At 47.9% G+C, this 27,211-nt stretch overlaps 1 protein-coding gene across 2 annotated transcripts in view; it reads right to left on the bottom strand.

Annotated features, from left to right (window-relative positions):
- fbln2 (fibulin 2) overlaps positions 1-27,211 on the bottom strand; it is a 70,554-nt gene that overhangs the window by 5,748 nt on the left and 37,595 nt on the right. The window contains exons 3-16 of one of the 2 annotated variants that reach the window (XM_029247775.1): positions 25,211-25,328; positions 24,195-24,321; positions 22,332-22,518; positions 19,654-19,860; positions 18,102-18,212; positions 14,856-14,957; positions 11,432-11,572; positions 7,520-7,654; positions 5,585-5,722; positions 4,968-5,111; positions 4,290-4,418; positions 3,065-3,190; positions 2,422-2,538; positions 1,177-1,305 (exon numbers count right to left, since the gene is read on the bottom strand). In XM_029247775.1, the coding sequence (XP_029103608.1) occupies positions 1,177-1,305; positions 2,422-2,538; positions 3,065-3,190; positions 4,290-4,418; positions 4,968-5,111; positions 5,585-5,722; positions 7,520-7,654; positions 11,432-11,572; positions 14,856-14,957; positions 18,102-18,212; positions 19,654-19,860; positions 22,332-22,518; positions 24,195-24,321; positions 25,211-25,328 (1,911 nt within the window). The remainder of the gene's footprint in view (positions 1-1,176; positions 1,306-2,421; positions 2,539-3,064; positions 3,191-4,289; positions 4,419-4,967; positions 5,112-5,584; positions 5,723-7,519; positions 7,655-11,431; positions 11,573-14,855; positions 14,958-18,101; positions 18,213-19,653; positions 19,861-22,331; positions 22,519-24,194; positions 24,322-25,210; positions 25,329-27,211) is intronic. The other variant, XM_029247776.1, reaches the window with a different exon arrangement.

The raw sequence follows: 27,211 nt of genomic DNA, 5'->3' as shown, positions 1-27,211 counted from the left end.
GGCTACTTGCTATGAATGATGACATGCGGACAGTGAGATATGAATATGAAATGCAGTCGTTGCTTAGTTAACATGAGGGTTAAGGACCAAAGGGGGGCATTATTTTAAAATAATGTCTGAAAATGCCTTATTTTGTCAATGACGTCCTTTGACATAAAGCATTCACAATACAATATAGGATAAAATATAAATAAAAGAAAACGGGGCACAGTGGCGCAGTGGGTTGGACCGCAGTCCTGCTCTCCAGTGGGTCTGGGGTTCGAGTCCCGCTTGGGATGCCTTGCGACGGGCTGGCGTCCCGTCCTGGGTGTGTCCCCTCCCTCTCTGGCCTTACGCCCTGTGTTACCGGGTTGGCTCTGGTTCCCTGCGACCCCGTAGGGGACAAGCAGTTCTGGAAATGTGTGTGTGTGTGTAAATAAAAGATATGTGTATGTATTTCAGAAATAATTCTGCTATTTTTATGTGCCCCCCCGCCCAAAAAAAAAGCAGTTCAGTAAAAAACATTATAATGTCTGTTTCTGCTCATCACCTTGTCACTTACTGAAGCCGGCATGCCTAGAATGGCACACTATTTTAAAAACCTTCTGTAATAATTTTTTACCCCCATTTATGATGTCATCTGTTACAGAATATAGACAATACACTTTAACAGAGAATAAAAATAGAAACATATGTCTATTTCACAATCCCTTTACAATTAATGTGTGAATTTCCCAACAGAGATTAAGAAAGTATTACCCTCTCCTAATTTCAATACAGAAAACTTAAAGGGCCTGCATTTTTTTTCTTTAAAGTTTGCTATGCATTATAATGTTTGTAATTTGCAATAATAATAAAAACTGATATTTATTCATTTTTTTTTTGTCTGTGGGTAACACACAGTATCATCATAAATGTGACCTTAATATAAAGACACTTACATATGAGCGCGGTTCCTAAAGTGACCATTAGTGAACGGGCTGAAAAATAGCACAGTCGTTAAAGCGCGCCATCGTTGACCATGTAATGACTGTGTCCTTTAGTGGCACTTGGAGCCTTTGTGGGTTCTACTCCAGATCCCTCTGATCCTTTACGATCCCTCACAGCTCAGGTGATTGAGTTGATAGAATGTCCCAAGGTTGGTCAGTGCACTGAAAGGTTGAAGGTGGGGTGAGGGGTCAGCAGGTAGGTGCTCACCTCTGCAGGTGCGTCCGTTGGGGGACATGGAGTAGCCATGCGGGGGGCAGGCGCACTGGTAGCTTCCTGGGACGTTGACGCAGCGGAAGGCGCACAGGTGGCCGATGCTCTGGGAGCACTCGTCAATGTCTGCAAGCCGAGCAAAGTGGCAGGCCGGTCAGTCTGAGACGCCATCAGGCAATGGCCACTTGACCTTCCCAATAGCCAATCGGGAGAAGCCGCACGGACCAGAACCGAGACCCTTGCGGAACTTCCCTTTGGTCAAGGAGCTTTGAGCCGTGTCACTGAGTGCAGAGAGAAATCAACGCCTTATGACATAAATGAGGACAGCATCGATCGGACGCGTCCACTCCGGCAAGCTCTACATCATCACGCGATCAATACCTGGCTATCGAACATAACACCAGTGAGCGGCCTTAATCTTTACACTTGATATTCAAAGCGGCCTTTCTCTTTACACTGCAGTCCCATCAGAATTCTTCTGCTCCAGTTAATGCAAGTGCATACTGTCAACATTCAGAAAACATCCTATTGTTTGTTACTCTGAAGTTAGCAGGTCACTGTGATCTTCCCAACATGGCTAAAATAACAGAAAATATGCAATCCGTCAATGAACTGCGTAGCATCTAGTCTACTCAGTTTTCATTTGCAGGTGCTTTCACTTTATTTGGCGACAAATTTTATACACTTGTATTGCCCAAGCAATAGCTGAACAACTTTATGGACAAGAATATGTTGTAAAGGAAACTAATAACGATAGCGTCAAAATAAATAGAAAAGCTCAGGACAAGCAGTTACGAAAATTCGATGAACGGGTGGATAAGTAAATGCAGAGCTAAATAAACAGATAACAATAAACAGGCTAACAAACTGGTGCTCTCTGTCGATAACCGATTGTCCAATGGAGGATCACAGTCTTCACAGAGTCTATCCCGGAAGCATAGGGCATAAGGGAGGGTACGTCCTGGATGGGACATCAGTCCATTAGAGGACATTCACACAGTCATTCACATTCCTACACAGAAAGGGCAATTTAGAGTCACCGGTTCACCTGAAGCATATGTGTTTGGACTGTGGGAGGAAACCAGAGCACTTGGTGGACACCCATATCAAAACAGGGAGAATATGCAAACAACATACATTTAGACTGGACATCGAATGTACTGTGCATCACCAGCGCTACCCGCTGTGCCATCATGCAGTAAAATCCAATATAACACTGGAAACACAGCTGCTTGGTCTTACCTTCGCAGGTGTGCCCATCCTCCTTCAGGTAGAAGCCTTGCCGGCAGTAGCACTGGTACGAGCCGTATATATTGGCGCACTCCTGGCTGCACGGGTTGTTGTTGCATTCGTTGACATCTGGATAGAATGCAACATTTAAAGCTGCATTATTTACATTTACATTAACATTTATTCATTTAGCAGACGCTTGTGTCCAAAGCGACGTACATCTCAGCAAAAGTACAATTTATGCATTGCCATCAGAGAGCAAACACCGGAATGGAAATGAATTTTACGCAGGTGTGTGACGGACTGTTTCAGCATTTCAACCCGCTGCAACCATGACAGGTTGTCTGGTACATCACCTGGCTGACAGGTGTGTTTCACAAATGTCAACGGGACCTGCTACAGTGGAGAACAGGGAGCGAGGGAGCGACTTTGTGCTCTTCCTGCCGACAGAGTCTCAACAAGCCAGGAACCCTGGCCTCAGTGGGTATGCAGGTTGCGGTGGAGCTGGGAGGCCTCGCTGACAGCCGGCGCATCTGAAGTGCCTCTATCAGTGCTAGCTCTCCTGGTGGGGTGAGGGGTGTGGGGTGGGCTAGACCGAGGCGTGTCGTTGCGTTCCCTGAAGGGACTCGGCAGCGCACACATGTGAGGATGGTACCTTCACAGTTCTTGCCGTCGTAGGCCAGCGTGAAGCCTGCTGTGCAGGAGCAGCGGTACGACCCGGGGGAATTCTCACATGTCTGGGCGCACAGGCGCCCCGGGTAACGCCAGCACTCATTCACATCTGCCAGAGAGAGGGATGGAGAGCAGAATTCAGTGGGAGGGTCGGGTTTCAGCTATAGAGCACCCAGCTTCTGGAATAACATGCCGGGTGGAATCAGGAATGACCGTTCAGTCTCAGCCTGAAGACTTTTTTCTTTAATTTTGTGTTCCTTCTCCAGTGTTATGGTTGAACTATGTATGCTGCACTCAAGCTTATTATTTACCAGAGTAACGAACTATCGATGCAGAATGCATGAATTTTCCAGATCTCAGTACGCATCATGGGATGCTCTCAGAACAAACACTGACAACTACAGAGACTGTTGCACATGATGGGACCTGTGCTGGTCAGGTACTAACTTTAAATGGTCTTTAACTGGTCTGTTGCCCACACACCTTATTCACCGCGGTGACTTACACTGTTAGATACACTACTTATACTGGGTCACTCATCCATACATCAGCGGAACACACTCTCTCTGTCACTCACACACTATGGGTGAACTTGAACAGCATGTCTTTGGACTGTGGGAGGAAACCAGAGCACCCAGAGGACACCCACACGGGGAGAACATGCACAGACTGAGCAGGGATCAAACCCATGTCCTCTTGCACCACCCAGGCACTATGAGACACATACTACTAGCTGGACCACCATGCTGCCAGAGGATTAAAGCCACCCATGCCAAGGGGACGGGACCCAGGGTGGCAGTTTGAAAGCAGAAGTACCGTCCTTTATATATTTATAGCAGTTTCAGTAGTGCCGGCTCCCCCTGGGGTCCAACAGGCTGCGGTGAGTCAGAACCCTTAGGCATCAGCCTTGCTGTTTGCATCTCATACAAGTCATAAGTCATGCACTGGTGGAAAATGTCCCCCATTCGGCAGAAGAGTCGCCCTTCCCCGCAGCTTGTTCTCCTAATGAATTGGCGTGTACCACTGTGTATCGGCGGCGCCCTTGGCCTACTGCTACTGCTGCCAGGTATAACCAAAGGTACAATTGTTTATTTCCCAGGGAAACACAAATCATTCTTCACACAGGTTAACCAGGTACCTTTGGCTCATTTCAGTGTTTTTCCACCCACCGCCCATCTGCGCCTGTCCCGCTCCGCTGGGATACGTACCCACACACACTCTCCGGATCATGTCGTACTGGTAGCCCGTCTGGCAGTCGCAGCGGTACGTGCCGGGCAGGTTCTGGCAGATCTGGCCCTCCCCACAGCGATGGACACCCGTATGACACTCGTCCACATCTGGACATGAAGTATAGGGGTGGAGGTTAAATCCAGGGACAAGGGGTGGGGCAAAAGAGTGGAGCCACGTACGCACTAGCCCTGCCTACAGCACTAACTCAGTAAACATCCATCAACATCTGGACAGAAAGCATGAGTGAGAGATTACATAGAGGGGGTGGAGCATGGGGTAGAGTCATGTACACACTGACCCTGCCTGCAACATTTACCGGTCTGACATTGATCCACATCTGGATACAAAGCACGTGAAGCATAACGACTGGACTGAACAGAGGAAGTGGTGACAGATACGCACGTGCGCGCGCACACTCACACACACACACACACACACACACACACACTGTATGGCATTCACTAAGCTTCAGAGCACTAAGCTTCGTTACAATCGATATTTTCACTGGATTTCTGGAGCTGCTGTATCTCACTGTTTCATTCTGTTAAACACTGAATCACTGCTGATTTCGCGGAAGGCCGTTCTTGTGTGTAATTAGTTCTTTAGAGGAGAAGCGTGACGGCAGTGGAGAGCCGAGCCCCAGGGCCAGTCCTCACCGACACACCGGGCCCCGTCCTCACTAACGTGGTATCCCTGGCTGCACAGGATGATCTTGCGCTGACAGGTGTACGACCCCACCGTGTTGATGCAGTTGAACCCAGAGTTGCAGGGCTCCTCCACGCTGACGCACTCGTCGATGTCTAAGTGCAAGGAGACACGGTGATTGAGGAGGAGACGATGGACAGGAGGCGTCAGGGAGAGATGAGGCTGAACGTGTGGACGCAGAAGGTAGACAGAGAAGCAGGGGTGGGACGGTGGAGGGGTTGGGTTCGAGAGGCAGGACTGGAGAGATGGAGGCGGAGATATGGACCCGGGGATGAGGGACAAAGGGTAGAATGCCTGCTGGTGTTGGGGAGATGGGGGTGCACAGCAGAGGGCTGAGACCACGTGAAATCATCTCCCATTTACCTGCAACTGCTACGGCGCAGTGGTGTAATCTCCCACCCCTGCTCTTTCTCCTGTCGTGTGCAGGAGGGCTCAATTTCCTTTCGCTACGTGCTGCGATGGAGCCAGTGCTCCTTGTACCGACACCCCTGGCGATGAGTTTATTTTTAGACAGCCCCCAGTATGTCCTTGATCCTCCAGCAGGGGGCTCTACAGCAGGGGCTCTTACCGATGCAGTTGCCATGGGCATCCTGGGTGAAGCCAGTGAAGCAGCGCTGCCGGGGATTGCAGGAGAAGGAGCCGACCGTGTTCTGGCACTCGAAGCCCGCCGCGCAGCCGTCAGACCCCGCCGCGCACTCGTCCACATCTGCGGCCGACAAAGAGACGAAAACGCATCAGCGCGACTGAGACGACCGCACGCGACGGGAAGCGAAAACATTCATCGCCCGGAATTACTAGCTGCCGATGTTAATGTTATGCTGTCTAATTTTCTACGGGGTATGTTTTGATTAGACAGGCCTGAAATTATAGGGGGAAACTCGGAAAAAGAGGCTGCGGCATCATCGACTTCGCGCGTGTCCTTCACTCTCCCGTCACCAGGTGTCACTGTGTCTTCAGGACTGACTGCCGTCGCGCGTCAACGTTCCGTGTGAGAAGAGAGCAGAAAATCTTCTCCAAACAAACACTTCTCTACATATAAATTGCGTCAGGACGTCATACTTCGCCATCGCGCCTGCAGTAACGTTGACGGCGAAATGCTACAACGGTTGTCCAGGAAAACCGGCAACGCCGGAAACGCGAGGCGCCCGATAGCGATTTTGCGCGACGACGCCAAACTCTCAGCAGCGCAGCGAAACACGCAGCGCGGTTGTTAGGGGAGCTGTTTCTGAGATCTTAACTTGTCCTTTTCCGGCCGAGTCGTCTTCTCGACGCAACTCCTGATCTCTTTCATGCGGATAAGTAGCTTATTCCCCGGTTTCCCAGGCGGCCAAATATTACCTTCATCATGGACCACGTTTCTTAGCCTTCTCAGATCCCTGCTGCCAAATATTACCCTAATCACGGACCACGTTTTTTAGTCTTCCCGCATCCCTGCGTTGCCCGGAACCTCAGAGCTCAGGGGTTTCAGCACCCGAGGCCTACATGTAGCTGTAGGCATAGCTAGCTAGTCACCGCGTCGGACAAATAAGCTCAGCCAGCGCTATCGAGGGCCGCTGCTATCGGCGTGCGTCTCCTCAGGGACGGCGGGGCGGCCGCCGCGGCTCTACGTTAACTCCGCTGATCCTCGACGAGTGAGATCTGAGTGACGGCGGGGGGCGGGTAAAGGGAACCGAACTTGAAATTGCTACCAGGGCACCACTAGGAACAGAGCTGCGGCAGGGAGGAAAAAAGCATTAAATGTAAAACGTCTGGGTCACCCTCACCGCCAACACTCATTAACCGTTTGTCCAGCTGTTGCTACTCATGGTGACAATCTTATCGATAGCGGTGCTATTTATACCACTTCTCTTTCGCTGTATTCCCGTATAAGGGCATAGCTGGTCCTTTAAGTGGCCCTCTTCCGGAATGTTCCTTTCTCTGAGCTTAACACCCCCGTGTTTAACGTCCCGGAGAGGCTCCCAAGGTGGGGCTTCCCAGGACTGACTATTGCGTGGTACCCCACCCGAACAAGAAGCATCACGCTCTGACAACACATCCCCATCAGCGCCGATCGCGCCGTTTCACTCATGTTTGCTCACAGTCCTTGTGGAGGACATTGCACAGCGTTTAGTACTGTCCCTTACACTCCAAAGTCCACAGTTTGGATCTTAATGCCAAGGTACTTACCCTGAACTGACACAGTAAAAATGTTCCTGCTATAAGAATGGGTAAATCAGTGTAAGTAACCTTACACTGCGAGCAAATGGGGAATGCGTCAGACAAATAAGTAAAACAAAGCATGAACCCAGAAGGGAGCGCTGATGTTAAACCACTATAAGGCACTACTACTCGGTGAACTGCTGAACACCTCAATCAACAACCCGAGCTACGAAGACCACCAATCTTCTCGATAATTTCCAGGTACTACTACGCTGGACGTGCATCTCCAGGAAGTAAAAATGGATTTTGAGGTGTGTGAGCTGCTTTCACGAGCAGCTTTAAAAGCGAAGGGGGCGGGACGCACCCACGCACGCGTCGTTCTTCAGCTGGTGTCCGGCGGGGCACGTGGTCTGCTTCTCGCACATGAAGGAGCCCACGGTGTTGAGGCACCTCTCGCTGGCCTGGCAGCTGTGTGTGTTGGTCACACACTCGTTCACATCTGCAGGGGGGCAGTGGGACAACAGCACGTTGGAAAGCGGATGAGGCCGCACCCTCCGGGTTGTCTGCAGGGGGCCGAGTCGCCGTCCCCGAGACCTTGTAGCATGTCCTTGTACTCATAGGTCCACGCACACACACACCCAGTGACACTCACACTCCCATCAAGCACACACACTTAGACACAGATGTGCATCTGCTAACATACACACACCGAGAAATTTCAAGGGAACCAGTCTTACCGCTGGGAAGCGTCAGCTGAGGTCGTCGTGGGACATTGGGTGATAATTATAAGATGATTTATTTATGTTTTATTCTGTATCGAAGTTGTAGGCCAGCCTTGTGCATCCCAGGAAAAGGTGTCAAAACATTGTCAGAAAAAAAAACTTGAACTTCGAAGCAAATCTGAATAGTGTATTGGGGGGTTGGGGAGGGCGGACAGCAGGTGGCACAGTGACTAGAGCCACTCCCTTACGAATGACGCACGGGGTTCGGATCCAACCTCCTTCTGTGGAGCCCTTGACCAAGATACTTACCCTTAATTGATACAGTAAAAATGACTCAGCTGTACACAGACACACACACACACACACACACACACACACACTTTCTGAACTGGTTGTCCCATATGGGGTCGCGGGGAACCGGAGCCTACCCGGCAACACAGGATGTAAGGCCGGAGGGGGAGGGGACACACCCAGGACGGGACGCCAGTCCGTTACAAGGCGCCCCAAGCGGGACTCGAACCCCAGACCCACCGGAGAGCAGGACCCGGTCCAACCCACTGCGCCACCACGCCCCCATGACTCAGCTGTATACATGGCCAAATCAGTGTAAGTAGCTTACTGTAAGTTGCCTTGAATAAAGGCATCGGCTAAAGGACTGAATGTGAATAAATAAATGTAAATAGGTCAATCCCAGGAAAAAAGGAAAGAAAAGAAAGAAGAAATCTGAATTCCATTTGGAAATGACTGTGCATTTAAACGAGAGTGAGTCCGCCTGCAGTTAAGGTCCTCAGTGGCATCTAAGGACATGAAGCCCTTATCAGGGCAGGACAAGAGCAAATTACTGATTCATAATATTGCTCCTCCCAGTAGGGTAGATTGTACCACAGATGAGAACATTGTTTCTGACGTGGTCACACCCCCCCGATCGCTCCGTCACGTGGAAGCGATTACCGGGCGGTTCTGGAGTCACCCGGGGAGCTCACGCCCCGTGTCAGTGGCAAGGCTCCAATCCCGAGGACCCTCTTGCCCCTAAAGCGAGGAGAGCACAAGATCTCCGTGACAAAACATGCAGAGAACTGCTGCTGAAGGCAACGGCAGGCACTTCCCGCTTCTACTATGTCCTTCCTGATTTCGTGATTGTGTTGCCAAGGGTGATGCAGACCTATACTTTTGGACCCTCGCCACATACAGTCCGGTTAACATCACATGGGGTCAACGACAGCGCACTTTTCCGGGCGTGCCTTTACACTAAAATAACTTTAATTTACAGTAAAATAACTGCATATTGCCACTTCCCAACCGTTTAACTAAAACAGTACAGGCCATAAGTGCGCACAGGACGGGGCAGGACCCCAAACCACGCGGTTAGCGGAAAAGTGTAGTTCCCGGCAACGCTTCGGTCCCCGGCCCTGACGTTAATCGCACGGTGACTGTTTATTACATCTGATTTGCTTCAGCGAGGACATTAAGGCGTACAAAGTTCAAAATTACAAGCCAGTCACTTTGGATAAAAGGGCCCGCGAGGCAACCAAATAATAATTTTCTTGACGTCTCTGTCTCTCCTTGGGGTGTGTGCAGTAGGGAGTGCGGAGCAGAGGGATCCCAGGGAGTAATTACATGGCTCTTTCCGGAAGGACCACATGAAACAAGGCTTTTCAGAGATTTACAACTAAAAGGTGGCACGAGAGCCTTTGGGGATGCACGTCGCCGTGTTTATGCCGCGCCTCACCACGAGGCCCGTCATCTGCAAAGTGGGAACTGGAAGCTCTTAGTGTGCGGCTCAGCTAAAGCAAGATGCCGGTGCTCGGGTTCGGGAGCGACTCCGCAGCTCAGCATACATGACGATGGACAGTGTGGGATAGGGAGGGGTGTTGTGGAAAAGCAATCTAATCCAAGGTGGATTTCCGCCCGCCTTCCATCTTCTTCCACCCTGCAAACACTGACATTTTTATGTGGATGAGGGAACACCCGTTTCTCGTGCTGCAACGCGCACGATTTCGGACTCTTTTTCTGCTCCCCACCCGTAGCGGAGCTGGAAACAGACGTGTGTTGTTCGTGTCGACACTCTTGGAGCAGATCCAGCTCCGGTTGGGGGTTAAGGGTGTTACTTCCATGAGTCGCGTAGAGTGGAAGGAACTGCTGCCCTGCACCTTCACCTCTGGCCTGTCCCCGAGGACAAAGGATCACACCTCTGCTCAGAGGGGAGGGCCTCCCGCAGAAAGCAGGAAACACACCTAACGCCTCCTAGGGTACCTTTTCGGTGGCTCCTGCAGGGTTTTTGCAGGGAGAATTGCCAAATGAAGATTGCTTGAAAAAGGTACATTTTAAGCTCGCAGAACAAATTGCACCATCACGATTTCTGCGGTACAACTTGTAACATCACGATTTTGCAGTAAAAGGCACGAGCAGGTGAGTAGCCGGTTCGCCACGAAGCCGAGCAGGAGGTGATGGATGGTGAGGGTTATGGGCCGTGAGTGCGGGTTCTTCACCCTTAATGACATGGAATGGATCTCGAGTGACAGAAGAACATCGAGAAGTTCGCACAAAAAGAGCGCAGAAAGATAGAGGCTACCTGTTTGCCAGGCCTTCCGAGTCCTTATCTCAACCCCATAAATATGAGGAGAAAAGACCTCTGGTCAAAAGTGCAATTATATTGGCAATTACCTGCACATCTTCCTGGGCCCAAATCAAAGTTTAATTTCGTTTTGAAAAGTGGGTACAGCAAAAAGACACTGTATTAAAGCAGTATTTCATGAATGCCAATATCCAAGATCCTTCTGACACTGAGCATATTTCCAGAATCTCCACTAACAACCCAGCATCCAGCTATTTACGCTCGTGAACTAACAGTATAGGGCTCATGCTGAAACTCCTTTATGAGACTGTACCTTAATTACTGTCGTAGCAAAAAAAAAAAAAAAAAAAAGGTTATTGGACATAATTCTGGGATTTCTGGGAAGTTGTCTAAGACTCACCCCAAATGTGGCATCATGTAAAAAGACAGAATTCCCTCTGTAAGGTGCAATATATTAGGACTGTAGCATGTGCAGTTTGGGAGATACACTTAAAAATATATGTCCTGACAAAATGAATGGCCGGATCTCATGGAGATACAGTTACATTACATCAAAGGTAAAAAAAGTGAATTTATAAGTGGGGATATTGCTGAGTATCGGATAAATTCTTCACGGTAATCCAGATTCTACCAAGCAACCCTTACTGTTCAGTTTCTTACCTGCAAGATCCCATTGGACTGGAGAAAAGCAACATCCTATGAGCCACCCTGTTTGGCTCCTTCATCACTTGCTGGGCAGACCCAACAGCGTAGCTGTTTTGCTTAGACACAAAGAGTAATGCAAACTAAATCCACCGAGAGGCCGAACCCGCCGCCGAAGCGCCGTTTCGACCCCCCGGCGGATCCGAGGGCGGCAAACGCGTGCAAAGGGAGCAGGCACGGCACCGACAGCGCTCCGGCCGCATTTGCATTTCCCTCCGTTAAGTGGGGGGGGGGCCTGGCAAACACGAGAGTCGTCGTTCCAGACGTGTCGTCTTACCAACACACTCGCCATTCACGTTGAGTACGAAGCCCTCGGCGCACAGCTCGCCGAGACCCGCGCAGCGGAAGGAGCCCTCAGCGTTCACGCAAACCTGCCCCCGCGAGCAACCGTGCACGCTGCTCTGGCACTCGTTCACATCTACACAGACGGGAGGCAGGACTCAGTGTGCGAGCGGCCGGAGGCCCCGGGACGACCCCCAAACCCACCCCACCCCACCTCACCTCACCCCGCCGTCCGCCGTCATAAACATTCCGGCGCAACTCAACGCACCGTAATTAAGCCTTACCTTCAGTCCCATATTTATGACAGGAAAGCGATTTGGGTTTCATTCCAGGCCTCTTAACCACTGAGGTGTATATACCCAGCCCCCTCCTCGGCCCGTACAGTCGAGACGTATGAAATGCATACACCACAGAGAAATGGAGTCTGGATCTGATATTCGTGCGAAGCAATAAACTACATTTGATGCATTTCTCTCCTTCCCACCAGGTGTGACTGAAGCGAACGGTCGATTGGCGCTGCCAGCCCGCCCAACGCTCTTTCCTCTGTTGCGCACCGCGCTGAACCAAAGTTGCCCACCCACACTGTAACATATGGGAATGCTTATCGAGAGACAGGCCTCATTCGATACACCGAGACCGAGAGGAAACAATACACAAAGAGCTCTGAATTCAGCGGTATTTCCACCGCGCCGTCTTTGTTTTCTCATGAAGGCATTTATAATATATGCCGACAGTCACAGCACCCATTTGAAACAGAGCTCTCTACTATTATTTCTCCGAGACACAATGCAGCGAAAAAGGCTACTTTTTTTTTTGTTGTTTTTTTTGCATTAGCATGCCCTAAACTTGACATCCTTGACAAAAGAAATCACCAACTCCCATTAAAACTGACACAATTACTTCAGCAGTTAATACCAGTTACAATAATACAATACAAGACAATTTTCCTTCATCAATTACTCTATGATACTGAACCACTGTCGAGCTGCATTCGTTCAGCTTTTTCATCGCTGTAAGAGACGGGACAGTTCACTAATACTCACAAACGCAACAAAAAGGGATTTAAATGAACCTCCTCAGAAAGTAAAATTCTGGTAACCCAAATAGTGAATCATGAGGAGATGACTGTATATTTATTTTTTATTTAGTCTTCTTGCGAGGCATGGTGGCCCAGTGAGTAGCACTTCTCTCTCACAGTATGTGGGTGGTGCGAGAGGACATGGGTTTGATCCCCACTCAGTCTGTGGGGAGTTTGTATATTCTTCCCGTGTCTGTGTGGGTTTTCTCTGGGTGCTCTGGTTTCCTCTCACACTCTGAAGACATGCTGTTTAGGTTCCCCCATGGTGTGTGAGTGACAGAGAGAGTGTGTGTGTTAAACTGATGTACGGATGAGTGACCCAGTGTAAGTAGTGTATCTAGCAGTGTAAGTCACCATGGTGAATAAGGTGTGTGGGCTCATAACACTGCATAGAGTTCATTGGAAGTTGCTTTGGAGAAAAGTGTCTGCTAAACAAATAAATGTTTTGTCGAACAATTTTTTATTTGCATTTTCTTCATTTCCCGGTTTTCGAAACTTTCATCATGCAGGAAGCAAATGCAATCTGCGTTTACCTGCCCAGCCGAGAGGTATCAGTAAAACACACCAGTACAGGAATGTACAACCGGATTATACCGTGTTTACAGCTGGCATGTGATGTTTGTGAGCATTGGTGATCAGTAACAAGATGACAAATGTCGCACGTTTACGAGCTAAATAAATTGGTCACTCGGCGCTGAACAGGAGTTGGTGACGACGACATCTTTATTTTCAGTGACTTCAAACCAGTGTTAGTTTCAATGCAGCTTAGAAGTCTTAGAGCGTATTTTTTATTATAGCACAATCTGAGGTTTTTCCAGAAGCTAATGTGCTTAAATTGAAAGACGTCTAATTAGCCTTTTATTGTTTGCGACTTATTCACAAGAGTGACTTCTACAGTTGCAAGCAAAACTAATTATAAGCAGACTTCCACTTCCAGCTGTGTTTACAAGCTGAGGAAGCCACTGTACTGATTTTACAGAAAAAGTAAAGTTGCTGTAAAGGGAGTTCAGCTTTTACTGACAGTGTTCATAAGAATAACTGCGACTGCATTATATATCATCAGGCTCAGTGGGTGTCTTTTTAATACCTGTCTACATTCAAACAGATGCATTGTTCAAAACAGGCACTATCATCCTTCAGAGACGTCATTATTGTAAAATTTACGTCGACGCAAATTTTCCAACGCTGTCCTCTGAATCTTCTGTTATTATCAGTAATGTAACATATTAACTTTCAGAGCTTCATCTGTATCAACAACGGAAATTATGAGCATTTACTACTTATTTAAGTAATTACTATTACTAATTTTTTAAGGGGGGGGACAGCTGATAGTGTAGTGGTCAGAGCTGCTGCCTTTGGCTTTAAAGGTTGCAGGTTTGATCCCCACCTCTGGCTGTAGTACCTTAGAGCAAGGTACCTATCCTAAATTGCTCTGGTAAAAATTACCCAGCTGGGTAAATAATTGTAACCTTAACACTCTAAGTTGCTCTAGGGAAAAGTGTTAGCTAAATATAAATATGTAAGTGAAATAAATGTATGTAAGACAGAAACTAAAACATACATTTTACCTTTATTCCTGGAAGCTGAAGTGGGCAGGTGGGCCTTTTTAAGTGTGAAACTAGTAGTGGTTATTAAAGGTGTCTCTTCTCTGACAAAAAGGCCGCAGCGTGGGGTCCAGGTCGGCACTGACCCTTACCGAAACTGACATCCACGTGGGACGGAAAAACCGACAGATAAAAGGGCTGTAAAACCCGCAGTGGCATCGTGGGAGTCTAATTGGCCTGGCACCTTCATGCGCCATAGAGCAGTCAGCGCCAGTCTTCCACCTGCGCTCACATTCAACGTCTGCTTTTTACAGCGAACGCAATGTCGGGAAGAACCTTTGCCATTAAATGGTTCGCAGGTAAAAAAAAAAAAAAATAAAATAAAATAAATAAATAAATAAATAAATAAAATGATCATTTCCACCGAATGAGGGAGAAGAAGAGACCGGCTCCAAACGGCAACGGGGGGTATTGAGTTTGGCGGCACGGCTGGTGAGGATTTCTTCGCAGATCCACGGAAGGTAATTGGCTATGGTTCGCTACTGCTCCGGGCTCCGGGCTCCAGCACTTACAGACTGAACATTAATCAGATGAGAACCCCAATAAGGCAAAACGTTATGCATTCTATTGCTGCATAAATGACTGCTTCCAATTAAAACATTGCCAGGCATTTGGCCAAGGGGGCCAATGAGAGATCCCTTAAAAACACAGAGTTATTTTGCTTTTTGCGCTGGGCTTTGCAGCAGCGGTGGCGCTTGCGGCGAAGGGAGGGGCCTCGCACCCGGAGGCGCTCTTACCTTCACACGTCCGTCCGTCAGCCGCGAGGGCGAAGCCAGGGAAGCAGGAGCAGCGGGCCTGGCCATCCTCCACGGCGCACTGCTGAGCGCACGGTCCGTTCCCTGGGGGGAGAGTCGAAGCCGAGCTAGAACACGGTAACCTTGTAAAGGCGCTTTGGGTACAAAACGTGGCCTCTGATCCTTTCGCCGAATCCCCACATGTCTGCCAGATCTCTGACCAAAGGCACTCTCAGTCTGTATTGATGTCTCATATAGTGCTATATACAACCGTCAAAACTAGAAAAATTCACACACACACACACACACACACACAGAGAAAATTATTGTCAGGGTTAATAATGTACGTCCCCTTGGGTATACTGGTTTGGGTTCCAGTTCTTAAATAATTAAGCTGTTAAATTAGTTCAGCCTACAGTCAAAAATAATACCTGTAAGTAAATCGTGGCAGAATCATTTATTTAATTCTCTTCAAGAACTTGTTTCTTTTTAATTTTGGATTTGCCTACAATAGTTAAAATTTTAGAAACTGTTTTATTCAGCCTTTTTTTCCTTAAAACAAATCATACAGTACAATGCAGTCATTATCACTATTATTATTATTATTATTATTATTATTATTATTAATGAATGAGCCTATGACCATCTGTAGAAACTACAAAATAATTGGTGTTTCAGTGATAAAATAAAGGCTTGATTTATACAAATGCGATAAAAATAGCAATATATTCAGTTTTGATTTATCAAATAAATCAATCCATGTTATTAAGAAAACAAATTGCCTGGACTCTGTCCACGGATGGTTCAGTGTGGTTTAAACTGTTTGATTCATTCAATCAACACATGAATCACTGAAAACTAATAAAGAGCCCTGCTGCAAAACATGCCAGTTCACGCAGGGGTTTGCCAAGACTCGGGTTCGAAAGCCCTGCAACTGCATTGTCTTCTCTCTGGTACAGTTCTGTAGTGCAGCACTCACTGATGAAACCTCCCTGACCTCCTCCCTACCAGTTCAAAACAAGCGCTGTCCCATACCGAGGTCAGCCTGGACGCGGCTGTGGCCCGTCGGCCCCCCGCTGGACCTCCATCAGGTGCACGGAATGCCCTTCCAGCACAATAATTGAGTAACTGTTGGCTGCTCCTCGGCACATTCTTTGCTCAAACCACAGCATTTTGGACGGAGGAACTGTGCTGCGGTCAATAAGTTAATTAAGCTCGCCTTACAAGAACACGAAGGCACGTCTCTGTAAACAGAGGATTTCGTAAAGGGGTCAGCCTGGAGCGCGAATGCAGAGGCCGCCGGTGCGACACCGTGGAGTACGAGAGACTGACGAAATAGTGGGATGTTCGCTTTGACCGCGAGCTTTCGAAACTCTTCCACGAAAGCCAACCGCACAGGCACGGTCCTCCTTTCCTCTTCCTCGGACGCAGAGCAGATAGCCTGCTGTCGGACGGTTCGAACGAAGCCCCTCCAGACTCGCTTCGGTGGAGGCAGACTGATGCGTCGGCCAGATGTGTCCGGGACGGTCTGCACAGGATGCGGTAGACTGCCGTCTGGCTGCAGCGTGCTCAACACACCAGTGTGTCATAAAGCATCGCTCAGTTCATCTGTGTCACTCGCTCGACTCGATGTTCTTATGCTACTCGCATTAGCAGTAAACCGGATGGTATATCTGGCAAAGGACAACGACTTGGAAGCTGAATGTTGCTGGATCGAGTCCCAGAAAGGGTCCTGGTGTGGTATATTTACATCCGTTCATTTATCTGACTCTTTTCTCTAAAACAATTTGTAATGTTATACTACTTACACTGATTTACCTACCCATTTATACAACCACGTAGCTTTTACCATGTCAGTTTATGCTAAGTAGCAGGGTGCTACATCAGGAGGGGGGATTCAAACCTGGGACCACTGGGTCCTTTGAGTCCAAAGGAGACAGATCTACTTGCAGCCACGCCAGAGACAAAGTCATGAAAGTACCAACGCAGCGGTACAACGGGTAACGCTGGCGTTTCACAGCACCTGTGCTGTATGAGCGGATGTGGGTTCGATCCCTGCTCGGCCTGTGTGGAGGTTGCACGTTCTGACCATGTTTGCATAGGTTTCCTCCAACAGTCCAATCGGGAAATATACACCACCTGCAGTGAGTTTATCGATGAGCGTGTGTGTTTTAGTTGCTGTAGAGATGCGTGAGCGACTCTAGCTGCTTAACACTAAGTCACCTTGGATACAGGTGTGAGCTAAATACCGGTCAATAATCACTGTGCATCACTCTGGAGTGAAGCATCTGCTAAATGAATAAGTGTGAATGTTTCAGGTCATTTTTTTTTTTTTTATCATATGGAAGCCAACGCTGTAAGGCAACACTACTGGGACAGACAGACCTCTGAGTAAAAGTATGTAAATGTGTAATTTTACCATCGCACTCTTAATCGATTCAATAAATCACGGCGCACGAGGATATAAATGGACGTTACAATCGCATCACGTAACATTAAAAATAACCAGTTTTCTCCCACCCCCAGGAAGAAAAGGCTCCGGGGACAGACGCTGTCATCGTTCATCAGAGCGCTGCTCGCGCCACATGTTTTCTGCACATCACCGCCTCCCCAGCACCTGGATTTCCGTTCATACGATTAACAGATGGCCGCACGTCGCCCGACGCTGACAAACGCTCGGGGACAGACCTGTGGTTCTCGCAGAGACGCGCACGATCCAACCCCCCCCGACCCCGGATTAAGACAAAAGCAGTTTTACCGGGATTGAGGGTTATCCGGCAGGAGCCATAAATTCAGCGTAAGGGTTAGTGCTTCTCGCTGGCCAGCAGCGAGGACCAGTGATGGGGAAGGCTGCGTATGACTTTGAAGTTTCTGAACCCCTGGATCGTGTTAGACGGCAGCCTATTACAATTGTTTATGCAGCGAATGAAACAGAGATCATCCCCAAATATTGCGTTACACTTTCTAACCAATCTCGCTCCTAGTTATTATCGCAAAATGTGGATGAAACACACGAAATTCGGCGAAACCGGTGATAATGAAGTTTCAGATGGCGTGGAGGATCTCACGAAGCCGCGCGGCAATAAGATGAAAGAAGCCAGATTTACGACGGGGTCGGATTTTATCGGAACTCGACCCGAGTGCGCGCGGCCTTCGCTCCCTGCTCAGAGGTAGGTCCGTTCGGTACATGTGCCTTCCACTTCACGAGGGGTCCTGTTAACACTTCCTGGCCTTGGATGTGATGTTTACCTTCACATGGGTTGTACGTTGTCAGGGGCTGGGTAGTGGAGGCCGTTGTCATCATCTTCTCAGTCGCCAGCCTCTCTTCCTCTGCCACTCGGTTGTCTTCAACTGGGTTATCTTTGGATGAAAAGACAAGCAATATCGGAAAAGCAGACGGTTGTGCCGTCAAAACGGCTTTACCCCAATCGATTAAGGTTAATTATACCGCTGAGTTGATGCGTTTCAAATTATGAGCCCCGCACTGTGGTTTCCTGGATACTCCAAGCCTCTGTCTGAGTCTTTATAAAATGACCTTACAGCTACATAACCAAGGCAACAGAACAAAAAATACAGAAAAACAAGCACTGCAGTAACATGTCGCGAGCGGATTCGTGTGAAGTTCAGCAGGCTGCCAAAGACAACAGCGTCTTTCGTGAGATTTTGGTCTGCGGTCTAACTGCTGCTTTAAAATAATGGAAATGAAGGTCAGACCAAGGTCAGCCGTTGGACACAAAATGCACATTTAAGGAAGTCGTCGCACAGAAATCGTGAGGGAGAAGGGTTATCAGATCCAGCCGGGGGAACAGCAACCGAAGGAAGGGAACGAATGGTGAAAGTTTGACTCGAACCCAGATGCTTTCAAAGGAGGGGCACATAAATTCTGCCAGTGATTAACTTACATTCTTTACATTTCTGGGCTGATGCTCACTCACACACGGGCAAAGAGAAAGTGCACCTATTCTGTGAAGGAGTTATTCTCCATCAGAGGTGGGTGTTTATTTTATAGGCTCAATCTGGCCTGCGCTCTGCTGTAGCTGTGAAATCTGGGTGGTCTACAGTGTGTTTGCATGAAAGGAGCACCTACAAGCGGAGAATTTCAATGCTATCTTTTCTCCAAAGGGCAACGAGTGGTTAAAGGTCTGGACCGGATGCAGGAGTCTCTCTCGCGAGCTGCAGTTCTTTTTCCAAAGGGGTCCTGCTGTTCTTACCGATCGACTCATAGCTCCTTTATCCACGTGTACAGAGTATTTTTTCGAGCATGTGCAAGTAGTTAAATTTTACCGGATCATGGTGCCAGTTAGGCACTCACTCTCAGAAGGAGGTTGAAAACGCAGGTGACAGACAGTTGACCATGACAACTGTTCTCTTCTCTCACACCAAGAGTTCACATTCCGGCTCTCAAACTTCCCTGGGGCATCCAGTATACAGATAGTCCTCAAATTATGACAAATTTGACTTATGACGGCTTTCACACAAAACGTATCATATTATTTTCGAATCCCTCTACATTTTAATAGGTATATGATTTGCATTTAAATAAACAGGTGAAGTCGCTTAGCACTGAAGTAACCATTTGATTATTTCAGAAGGCAAGGTGGGCAAAATACCGACACATTCGGCGGTCTGCAAGGATCAGAGTGAGAGCATGCAGTTTTAAAGAGATGGCAAAAGCAGAATCTGACCTCACATGAACATGTTGACCTTACATCTCCATGAGGACAAAGCGGAAGTCCTCACCACAGCTACAGAAGCATCGCTGCCAGTTTGCTCAGCACGTACTGAAGTGGGAGGCATTTACCTGGCACGCAGACGTATCCATCAGGCAGCAGGTGGTACCCAGGGAAGCAAGCGCACAAGTAGGAGCCCCATGTGTTGATACACTTATGGTGGCACTGCTGGCCCTCGAAGCGCTGGCACTCATCAATGTCCTCTGGCTCCTCCACCGAGTTGGCTGTCTCTGCCTCCTGGATGGAGAAGGCCTGATTGGGGAAGCCGCTGTCTGACACTGGAGAGCAAGGGAGAGCCTGTGTTGGTGAAATGCACCGTGCTGTGGGTAGTAACAGAAGGTTTACCTATGTTCACTGGATAGGTGAAGGAGAAAGGGATAGCATGTAGTATAACAGCGAACGCTGGTTCCTAATGGAATGAAGGTTGAAGAAACTGGAGGGGTCCCTGAATGTAGCCCTGATGTACCCCTTACCAAGAGGGTAAGCACGGATCTTAATATGTACTTCTACCATAAAATGTGAGAAATCAGAGGAGTTCCTAAATGTAACCCTGATGTACCCCTTACCAAAGGGTTAAGCAAGGATCTTAACTTGTACTACTTCCATGAAACATAAAGCTTAATAAAAGGATAAATCTGTGCACTGTGTAATTTCCCTGAGAACGAAAAGCATTGGCAAAGCAAGCTAAATAATGTCATGCAAATAAGCAAATATCCGATAACATATTTTATCCAGTTACATATTGCACTCATGCAACCTGCTTCTAATGGGTTCGTGCCTGACATTAAGTTCCAGCATACCAGTCGAGAGCTGCAAAGCCCTGAAGTTGACAGATGCAGCGAAGCAGAATGTCCCAGCGATGCCCCATTAGTACAAAAAATGCAATCATCTAAACTGCAATTGGATCCCCACCATCATGTTAAAGTAAATATTTCTTGCAGTCATTACCCAAATCTTGGTGCAGAAAAAAACGGGATTAAATGTTTCCGCCTAAATTAATCACGTTGAGGGGGAGCCACAGGGATGAAAAAGGAACTCTCATGGAAATAATTACCTCTCATTGATTTTCCTTCCATAAACCTTTAATTCTACACAAAACCACAGCCGCCGCGCACATCTGCCTTGACAGAGGAGCAGGAAATGTTCCTGCAGCTTTTCACAGGTTTCTTTAATCTGATTTCATGATGTTCCCATCATGTTTGTCTATAGCTCATTTCCGAGGGGCCAGGTGAAAAATAGCAAGAAAAATTCCAGGAAAATGTAATTTTTGATTCAGCACCATTGTGCCAAGTCAGAATCGTTTGCTCATTTCACCTGCAGGTGTCAGGTGGAAGGAGGATATCATGTCTTAAACCCTGTCAAGCTGACAGTTCCCAATCTGCATCAGTTGCTCTGCTGCTTGAATAAAATGAGTAGGCAGATATGCAAAGAGCGAGCGAGGAATGAATTCAGACAAGAGTCCTCATTGGGACGTCTGCTCTCAACACCAGGTTGGGTACGACTTGAACCACAACCTAGGAACTACCCTGTCACTCTTGGTTTAGTCTTTATTGTCCTGTGATGGTATTCCAAGAAGTCCTGAATCCGCCAAAGCGAGAAGTTAGAGAAATCATTCAATCATTCAGCCATTACGAGTAACAACTTGTCCGTTTCAGGGTCATGGTTGTCCACAGCCTATCCCGGAAGCAAGGGGTGTGAGACAGGGTAAACCCTGGAATGTCACCGACTCACACATACATTCATTCACTCACACAATTTAGAGTCACTAGTCCACCTGAAAAACATATCATTGGACTGTGGGAGGAAACCAGAGCACCTGGAGGAAACTCACACAAACACAAGGAGAACATGCAAACTCAGTGGAGACAAAGCTAGATTCACACACATGTTAAATCCACAGCTGTGAGGCACAAATGCTGTGCCATCATGCCACCCATTAGGAAGAACTTTCCCTTTAAATGGCATTGCAGTGAGTTCCTGCTAATGTCCAGTAAGCATCAGTTCCACTGGGTTCTAAACTCCTGATGGCAGCGCACCAGTGACAGCCTGCACATCCAGACACTGCTTTGCACACCGAGGTTGAAGGCCAAAGCACGTGGCCGGGGGAACTATTCCCGAGGCCGGCTGACTCATTCGCTCCGCTGACGCTTGCTCTTATCGCGGGGCGCCAGACCGTGCCCTGTGCGTTACACCCCACAGGTCCCGAGCGGAGAGCGTGTGTGCGCAACAAAATCTAACCGCAAAAACGATGAGCGGCAACACCAATTAACGCTCATCTTCTCCAAATGAACTTGCTATCCAAACCAATCGGTGTAGCTTTACCTCCAGTTCATTTACATCTCAGAGCAGTTCTCGTCTACTTTGCGTGCAACGCGAAATGTTCCTGCGAGGCTCCTAAATCGGCGCTGGATTTAGATACCTGCTGCAGTGAGAGACGAACCAAACTACTACTGGCGCCAGGAGAAGAGCAACAGACTGCACCACCGTCTGGCCCCAGCTTCCCTCAGCTTGCCCATGTTCCTCCATATCATCGTGTATGGAAAAGGGACACCTGAAGTCCCTCTCTGTATTTGTTTGTGCAAAGAGAGTATTTATCACTGTCAGTACTTATCTGTGACAAGGCTGTGACTAAAATCCCAAACACACAAAAATAACAAGCAGCCATCAGCAGCTAGGATTCAGTTTAACTCTCAGTCAATGAAACCTGGGTGTTTTCCTCAGGCAGCGGACAGTGTCCTGAGAGCGTCACCTCTTTTAGGAAGCGCTGTGGGCTCGGGCTTCTCCTTCCTCCTGAGGGTGGGCTGGTCGATGCCGTCCTCCTCCTCGCAGCAGGTCAGGAAGACGTGGCCGCAGGGGTAGCCGAGGTGCTGATGTGCCTCACAGCCCTGCCCCCTGGCTCGGAAGTTCAGGCCCAGGGTGCAACAGTTGCAGCACTCCTAGAGGAGAGAAGTTCACAGGACAGCTGAGCACCGGCAGGTGAGCAGATCAAAGCTGGAGGAGGGACAAGGTGGTCGGGGTGGTCAAGTTCAGCGGGCAGGCAAGTTGGTTAGATCGGATGAGAAAGGTGAAGTAGGAAGGGCGAGTTAGTTAGGGCCAATCGATAGGGGCAAATTGGTCTGGAGGGAGGAGACCTTTCCTAAGCTGGAGGTGCAAGATGATTACTAGTGGAGGCAATGCGGTGAACTGGGAACGGCAAGGTGATGTGGGAGGGGCAAGGTAGTTAGGAGGGAGAGGCTAGGTTCAATGGGAAGAGCAAAGTGGTTTGGTAAGAGGTGGTTGGGGTCTACAAGTCTGGAGGATGAGCAAGAGGAATAAATTGGAGGGGAAAGGTGAAACGGGAGGAGCAAGGTACTTAGGTGAGAGGGACAATGTTATTGGGAGGGGCAGAGTGGTTTGGAGGCAGGAGAGGGGTTAAGCGGCAAGGGTAAGCGTGGGGGTACAATGGCTTGGTGGGAGCGGCAAGGTGTTTGGGGTGGTCAAGTCTGAAGGATTATGAAGATGGTTCGATGGGAAGGAACACGAGAAATGGGAGGATCAAGGTACTTGTGTGGGAGGGACAATGTTAAGTGGGAGGGGCATAGTGGCAGGCTGGGAGGGGCCTGGTTAAATAGGAAGGACAAGGCTATCAGGCAGCAGAGGCAAGGTGGTAAGATGCGAGAGGTGAAACGAGACCATTTACCTCCTCAATCATCCATCTTTTACCACCTTTCGGCTGTGGACTATTAAATTAAGAGAGGAGGAAAGGGCCAAATATAAACTCAGTCAGTCACCATAACAACCACTACAGTGGGATTACTGGGGGGACTTTCGCTACAGTAAATGCCAGTGTTCAACTTGGGCCAAAAATGCTGATTAAAGGACCCCCCACAGCTGCCATCAGTGCTGCCAGGAGCATGTAAATGCCATTGAAGGTGTGGGCCAGCGCAATATGTTTCCCCTCCAGACAGCAATGTTTTTATTCCCGCTGACAACCAGAATAAACCAAACATTCAATTGCAATATTGAATCATTCAATATTTTCTTGGGTCCGAGCAATAAATTGAAGTTTCTGTAATGAAAACATTTACCCGTTCCAGATGGGGTAAAGACAACTCATACTAGCCCCCTGCCCCCCCATCCCAATTTCCAAGGCAGAAACAAAAGTGCGCTTTTATTGCTCTCACATGTTGGTAGGAATATTTGAAATGGATAGTTCTTCTGGACTGAAACCGCAGCTTCTCAGACGCAATTTGGATGGAGAAATTAGAGCACAGATTCCCCATTCATCAGGAGCCCTAATTTGGACCTGGTTTCGACAGCCAGGAAGAACAGAAACGGGAAACAGGAAAACAGCGGGGCCATGCCAGCCTTGTCGCACCGTAATGTTTTCATCTAATTCCTCACTTTTGAATCGTTCCTTGCTTCTCGTCCAGGGTTCGATGTGGAGACTATGCAGAGGCTGACGGAACGTGGCCCGAGGAGCCAGCGAATGAGTACAGACAGAGGCTGAGGAATAAAGACACGGGAAGCCGAGAGCGAGCACCAAGATGCTCGTGATACAGGTTTCACAAGCGAGGCTGAGCTCCGATCTCCTGTCCCAAAACCTCCCAGTGACAATGAGGTCAAGACGTGCCTGGTAGGAGTCAAAGCCACAGGTGTCGCGGTCCACGTCACACGTGTCACCAGCCTTGGCTGCATTCATGCCGGCCAGACAGCTGCTCTCCTTCAGGAACGCCAGGCAACACCGCTCCTGGGAAATCCTAAAGCGGCACAGAGGAGAAGAAAGAAACAAGGAAAGTGCGGAACAACGAATCAATAACCACAATTCCCACCTCTGCAGGATTTGCAAAAATTATTACACACTCCCGGCTTATGCAACGTCTACCACAGAGAAGATGGAATAATAGAGGACGTTACATTTACATTTATTCATTTAGCAGACGCTTTTCTCCAAGCGACGTACATCTCGAAGAAAATTGCAATAGGAAAAGAACTTTAAACAAAAGAACAGCAGTTTAACAGGATAATATTTGTATTCATTAGGAGCTACATCATAGTTAAAGCTAATTTAAAATGACTGAAAAGAAAATTAGATTCTCTCCACAAACTCCTATTCAGTTCTTACTGTCGATTCCTTCCACAAAGACGGAAAACATTGCTCATCTTCTTATTGATCCCCAACACTCAGGAACACCGGACATGAGCTGTAAACACTGTGGAAGCGAGTTGAACCGAGACATTCTCATTCGGGGCAGTAAATTCGGATAGCTGGTAGCGTAGTAGTTAGGACTGCTGTTTCCAGACTCAAAGGTTGCAGGTTTGATCCCCCCTCTGGCTGTAGTACCCTTGAGTAAAGTACTTACCCTAAATTGCTCCAGTAACATTACCCAGCTGTATAAATATGTAAATAACTATGATCTTAATGTCGTGAGTTGCTTTGGAGAGAAGCGTCAGCTAAATGTACGTTTCTCTTTACTGCCTCCTAATGGCTCGGCCGGCAAACGCAGGTTGCGGTCACTCTGGTACAGACAGAAATTTCAAATAATAGATAAGTGAAGAAAATGCAGTTAAACTAAAATGGAAATGATTAGCATGTTCAGAAATTCATAACTCGACCATTCGTGACACAAGGACTCGGCACGCACTTACCTGCACACGGAGTGGCTGTCGTCTCTAAGAAAGCGCATGCCAACGCAGTGCCGATGGTCCGATGCCCACTTGTGTCCTGCATCACAGCACATTTCCACCAGGTCCTTGGCAGAAATATCTACGCATCGGGACAGAGAGGGACACGGAGCTCAGTTTCTCTAAGGTTGTAAACAGCCTTGTAAACACTAAGCACGTCATACGTTACGGCAGAGTTTGTTTCAAAAATTCTTATTTAAGATCCATTTCCTTGCCTTTTTGCCGAAACCGTATCATACATTTTCACGATCAGATGGCATTTAAAAATAGCAAGCGCTGATTTTTATTATTAGCGTGTTACAAGTTTTCATCAGCCATTAGATGACTCATGCATATTGAAAGCAGAAACCAAAAATTTACACCCGTAAGTATTTCAGATAAAAACTTTGAGGATAAGTACTTGTTAAGGCTATTAGGGCAGGGATTCAAACACATGTCGTTCGATTTCAAGGTAACGGCGCTTACCACTATGCCACCTGCTGGCCTGCTTCGGTGGCGAGTGGGAAACATACACCATGACACAAAAGGACAAAGTTTTATAATAACAGCTGTTCTGCCTTTACTCAGCCAGGAGAGGCAGTTTCAGAGTCCTGACTGTGAGCATTTCCACTGTGTGAGAGGGTCAAGGAGCAGAAATACAAAGAGCCACCTTTGGTGTGCTGGAAATAGCACTGATTTCCAAACCGATTTAAAAAGCACAGCTTGCATCCCATTTGTGGCAGATTCCGCGTGGCTTGCTTTTCTGTAACCTGCGCTTCCAGACATTTAATTTCTTAAAAACCGGCAAGGATTTTGAAGCAGAAGAGCTTGAGCGATTTTAACGGAACTAATAAAGACCAGTAGGTGGCGTAGTTGTTAAAGACACCGTTCTTTTATTCAGAGCTCCCAGGTTTCAATCCCACCTCCTGAGGTTGTGATCATGGTACTTACTCTGAATTGATACAGTGAAAATTACACACTTGTATCAATGGGCAAATCAGTGCAACTTGCTTTGGAGAAAAGGGGTAGAAAAAAGTATTTTAAAGGAAATACTTTGGTCACAACAATTCTTTGGTGTTATTAATGCCCGCTGATGCATTGGTAACTACGCAAGTACATACATTAATTTTTGGCTTTCTTAGCAGTAGCATATGGATTTCTACTATGTCGGTTTGCAGATGCAAAAATCTCAGATTGATGCACACTTTTTGCCATAATTGCACTATTATTACTATTATTATTATTATTATTATTATTATTGACACCTTCAGCAAAGGTGACTCACAATGTTAGGTTTGAACAGTACATTAAGTACTTAGAAGATTATGGGATAACAATCACATGACAGCATTCTGCTGAATGAAGATTTAACCAAAATGAACTCATTGGCATGCATCCAAACACATATAACAATTAATTAAATACATAAACAGATAAAGAGCCACCATGGGGTGAGGAGAGACGACATCAAATTCCCATTAAGCTGCTTAGTCGAAGCTTAGCTACCCAACACCCGCTTCTACAGCTTCTGCTAAGCAGCACTGCTGTATAAACAAAAAGATGCACTTATTGTCTGCCTGGGCATGAATCCATGTGTCTGAATTCCAGTGCGATTTGTTTGGAGTAACGACACCTTTTAAAAACCCCCAGAGACAGACAGAGAAGAAGAGAGAGAGAGAGACAGAGTCCCTGACAGACACCCCCCAGGGTGAAAGCTCGTTTCGAGCTGAAGATGCGGCTGATGAAGCCAAACGTCTCCTGTTCTTGCGACGCAGGCTCCAGACCCCCGCTGGGCACCCCCCCCAACCTGCTACAAACCTTTCACTCCTAGGATCCTCCAGTCACCCAAACCCCGCCGCCCGCCAAGAAAAATGATCAATCTCGTGCCTCACGTTGCAAGGCCCTCAAAGAGGGAGAACCGAAAACATTGCTCCATGGCACTTGCCACTTTTACTGGATAAATTTTACTATGGGGATGATAACAAT

This window comes from Scleropages formosus, chromosome 22 (genome assembly GCF_900964775.1).
Source record: "Scleropages formosus chromosome 22, fSclFor1.1, whole genome shotgun sequence".
NCBI lineage: Eukaryota > Metazoa > Chordata > Actinopteri > Osteoglossiformes > Osteoglossidae > Scleropages > Scleropages formosus.
The sequence above is the reverse complement of the archived record's forward strand: the minus strand, read 5'-3'. Positions and strand labels throughout refer to the sequence as shown.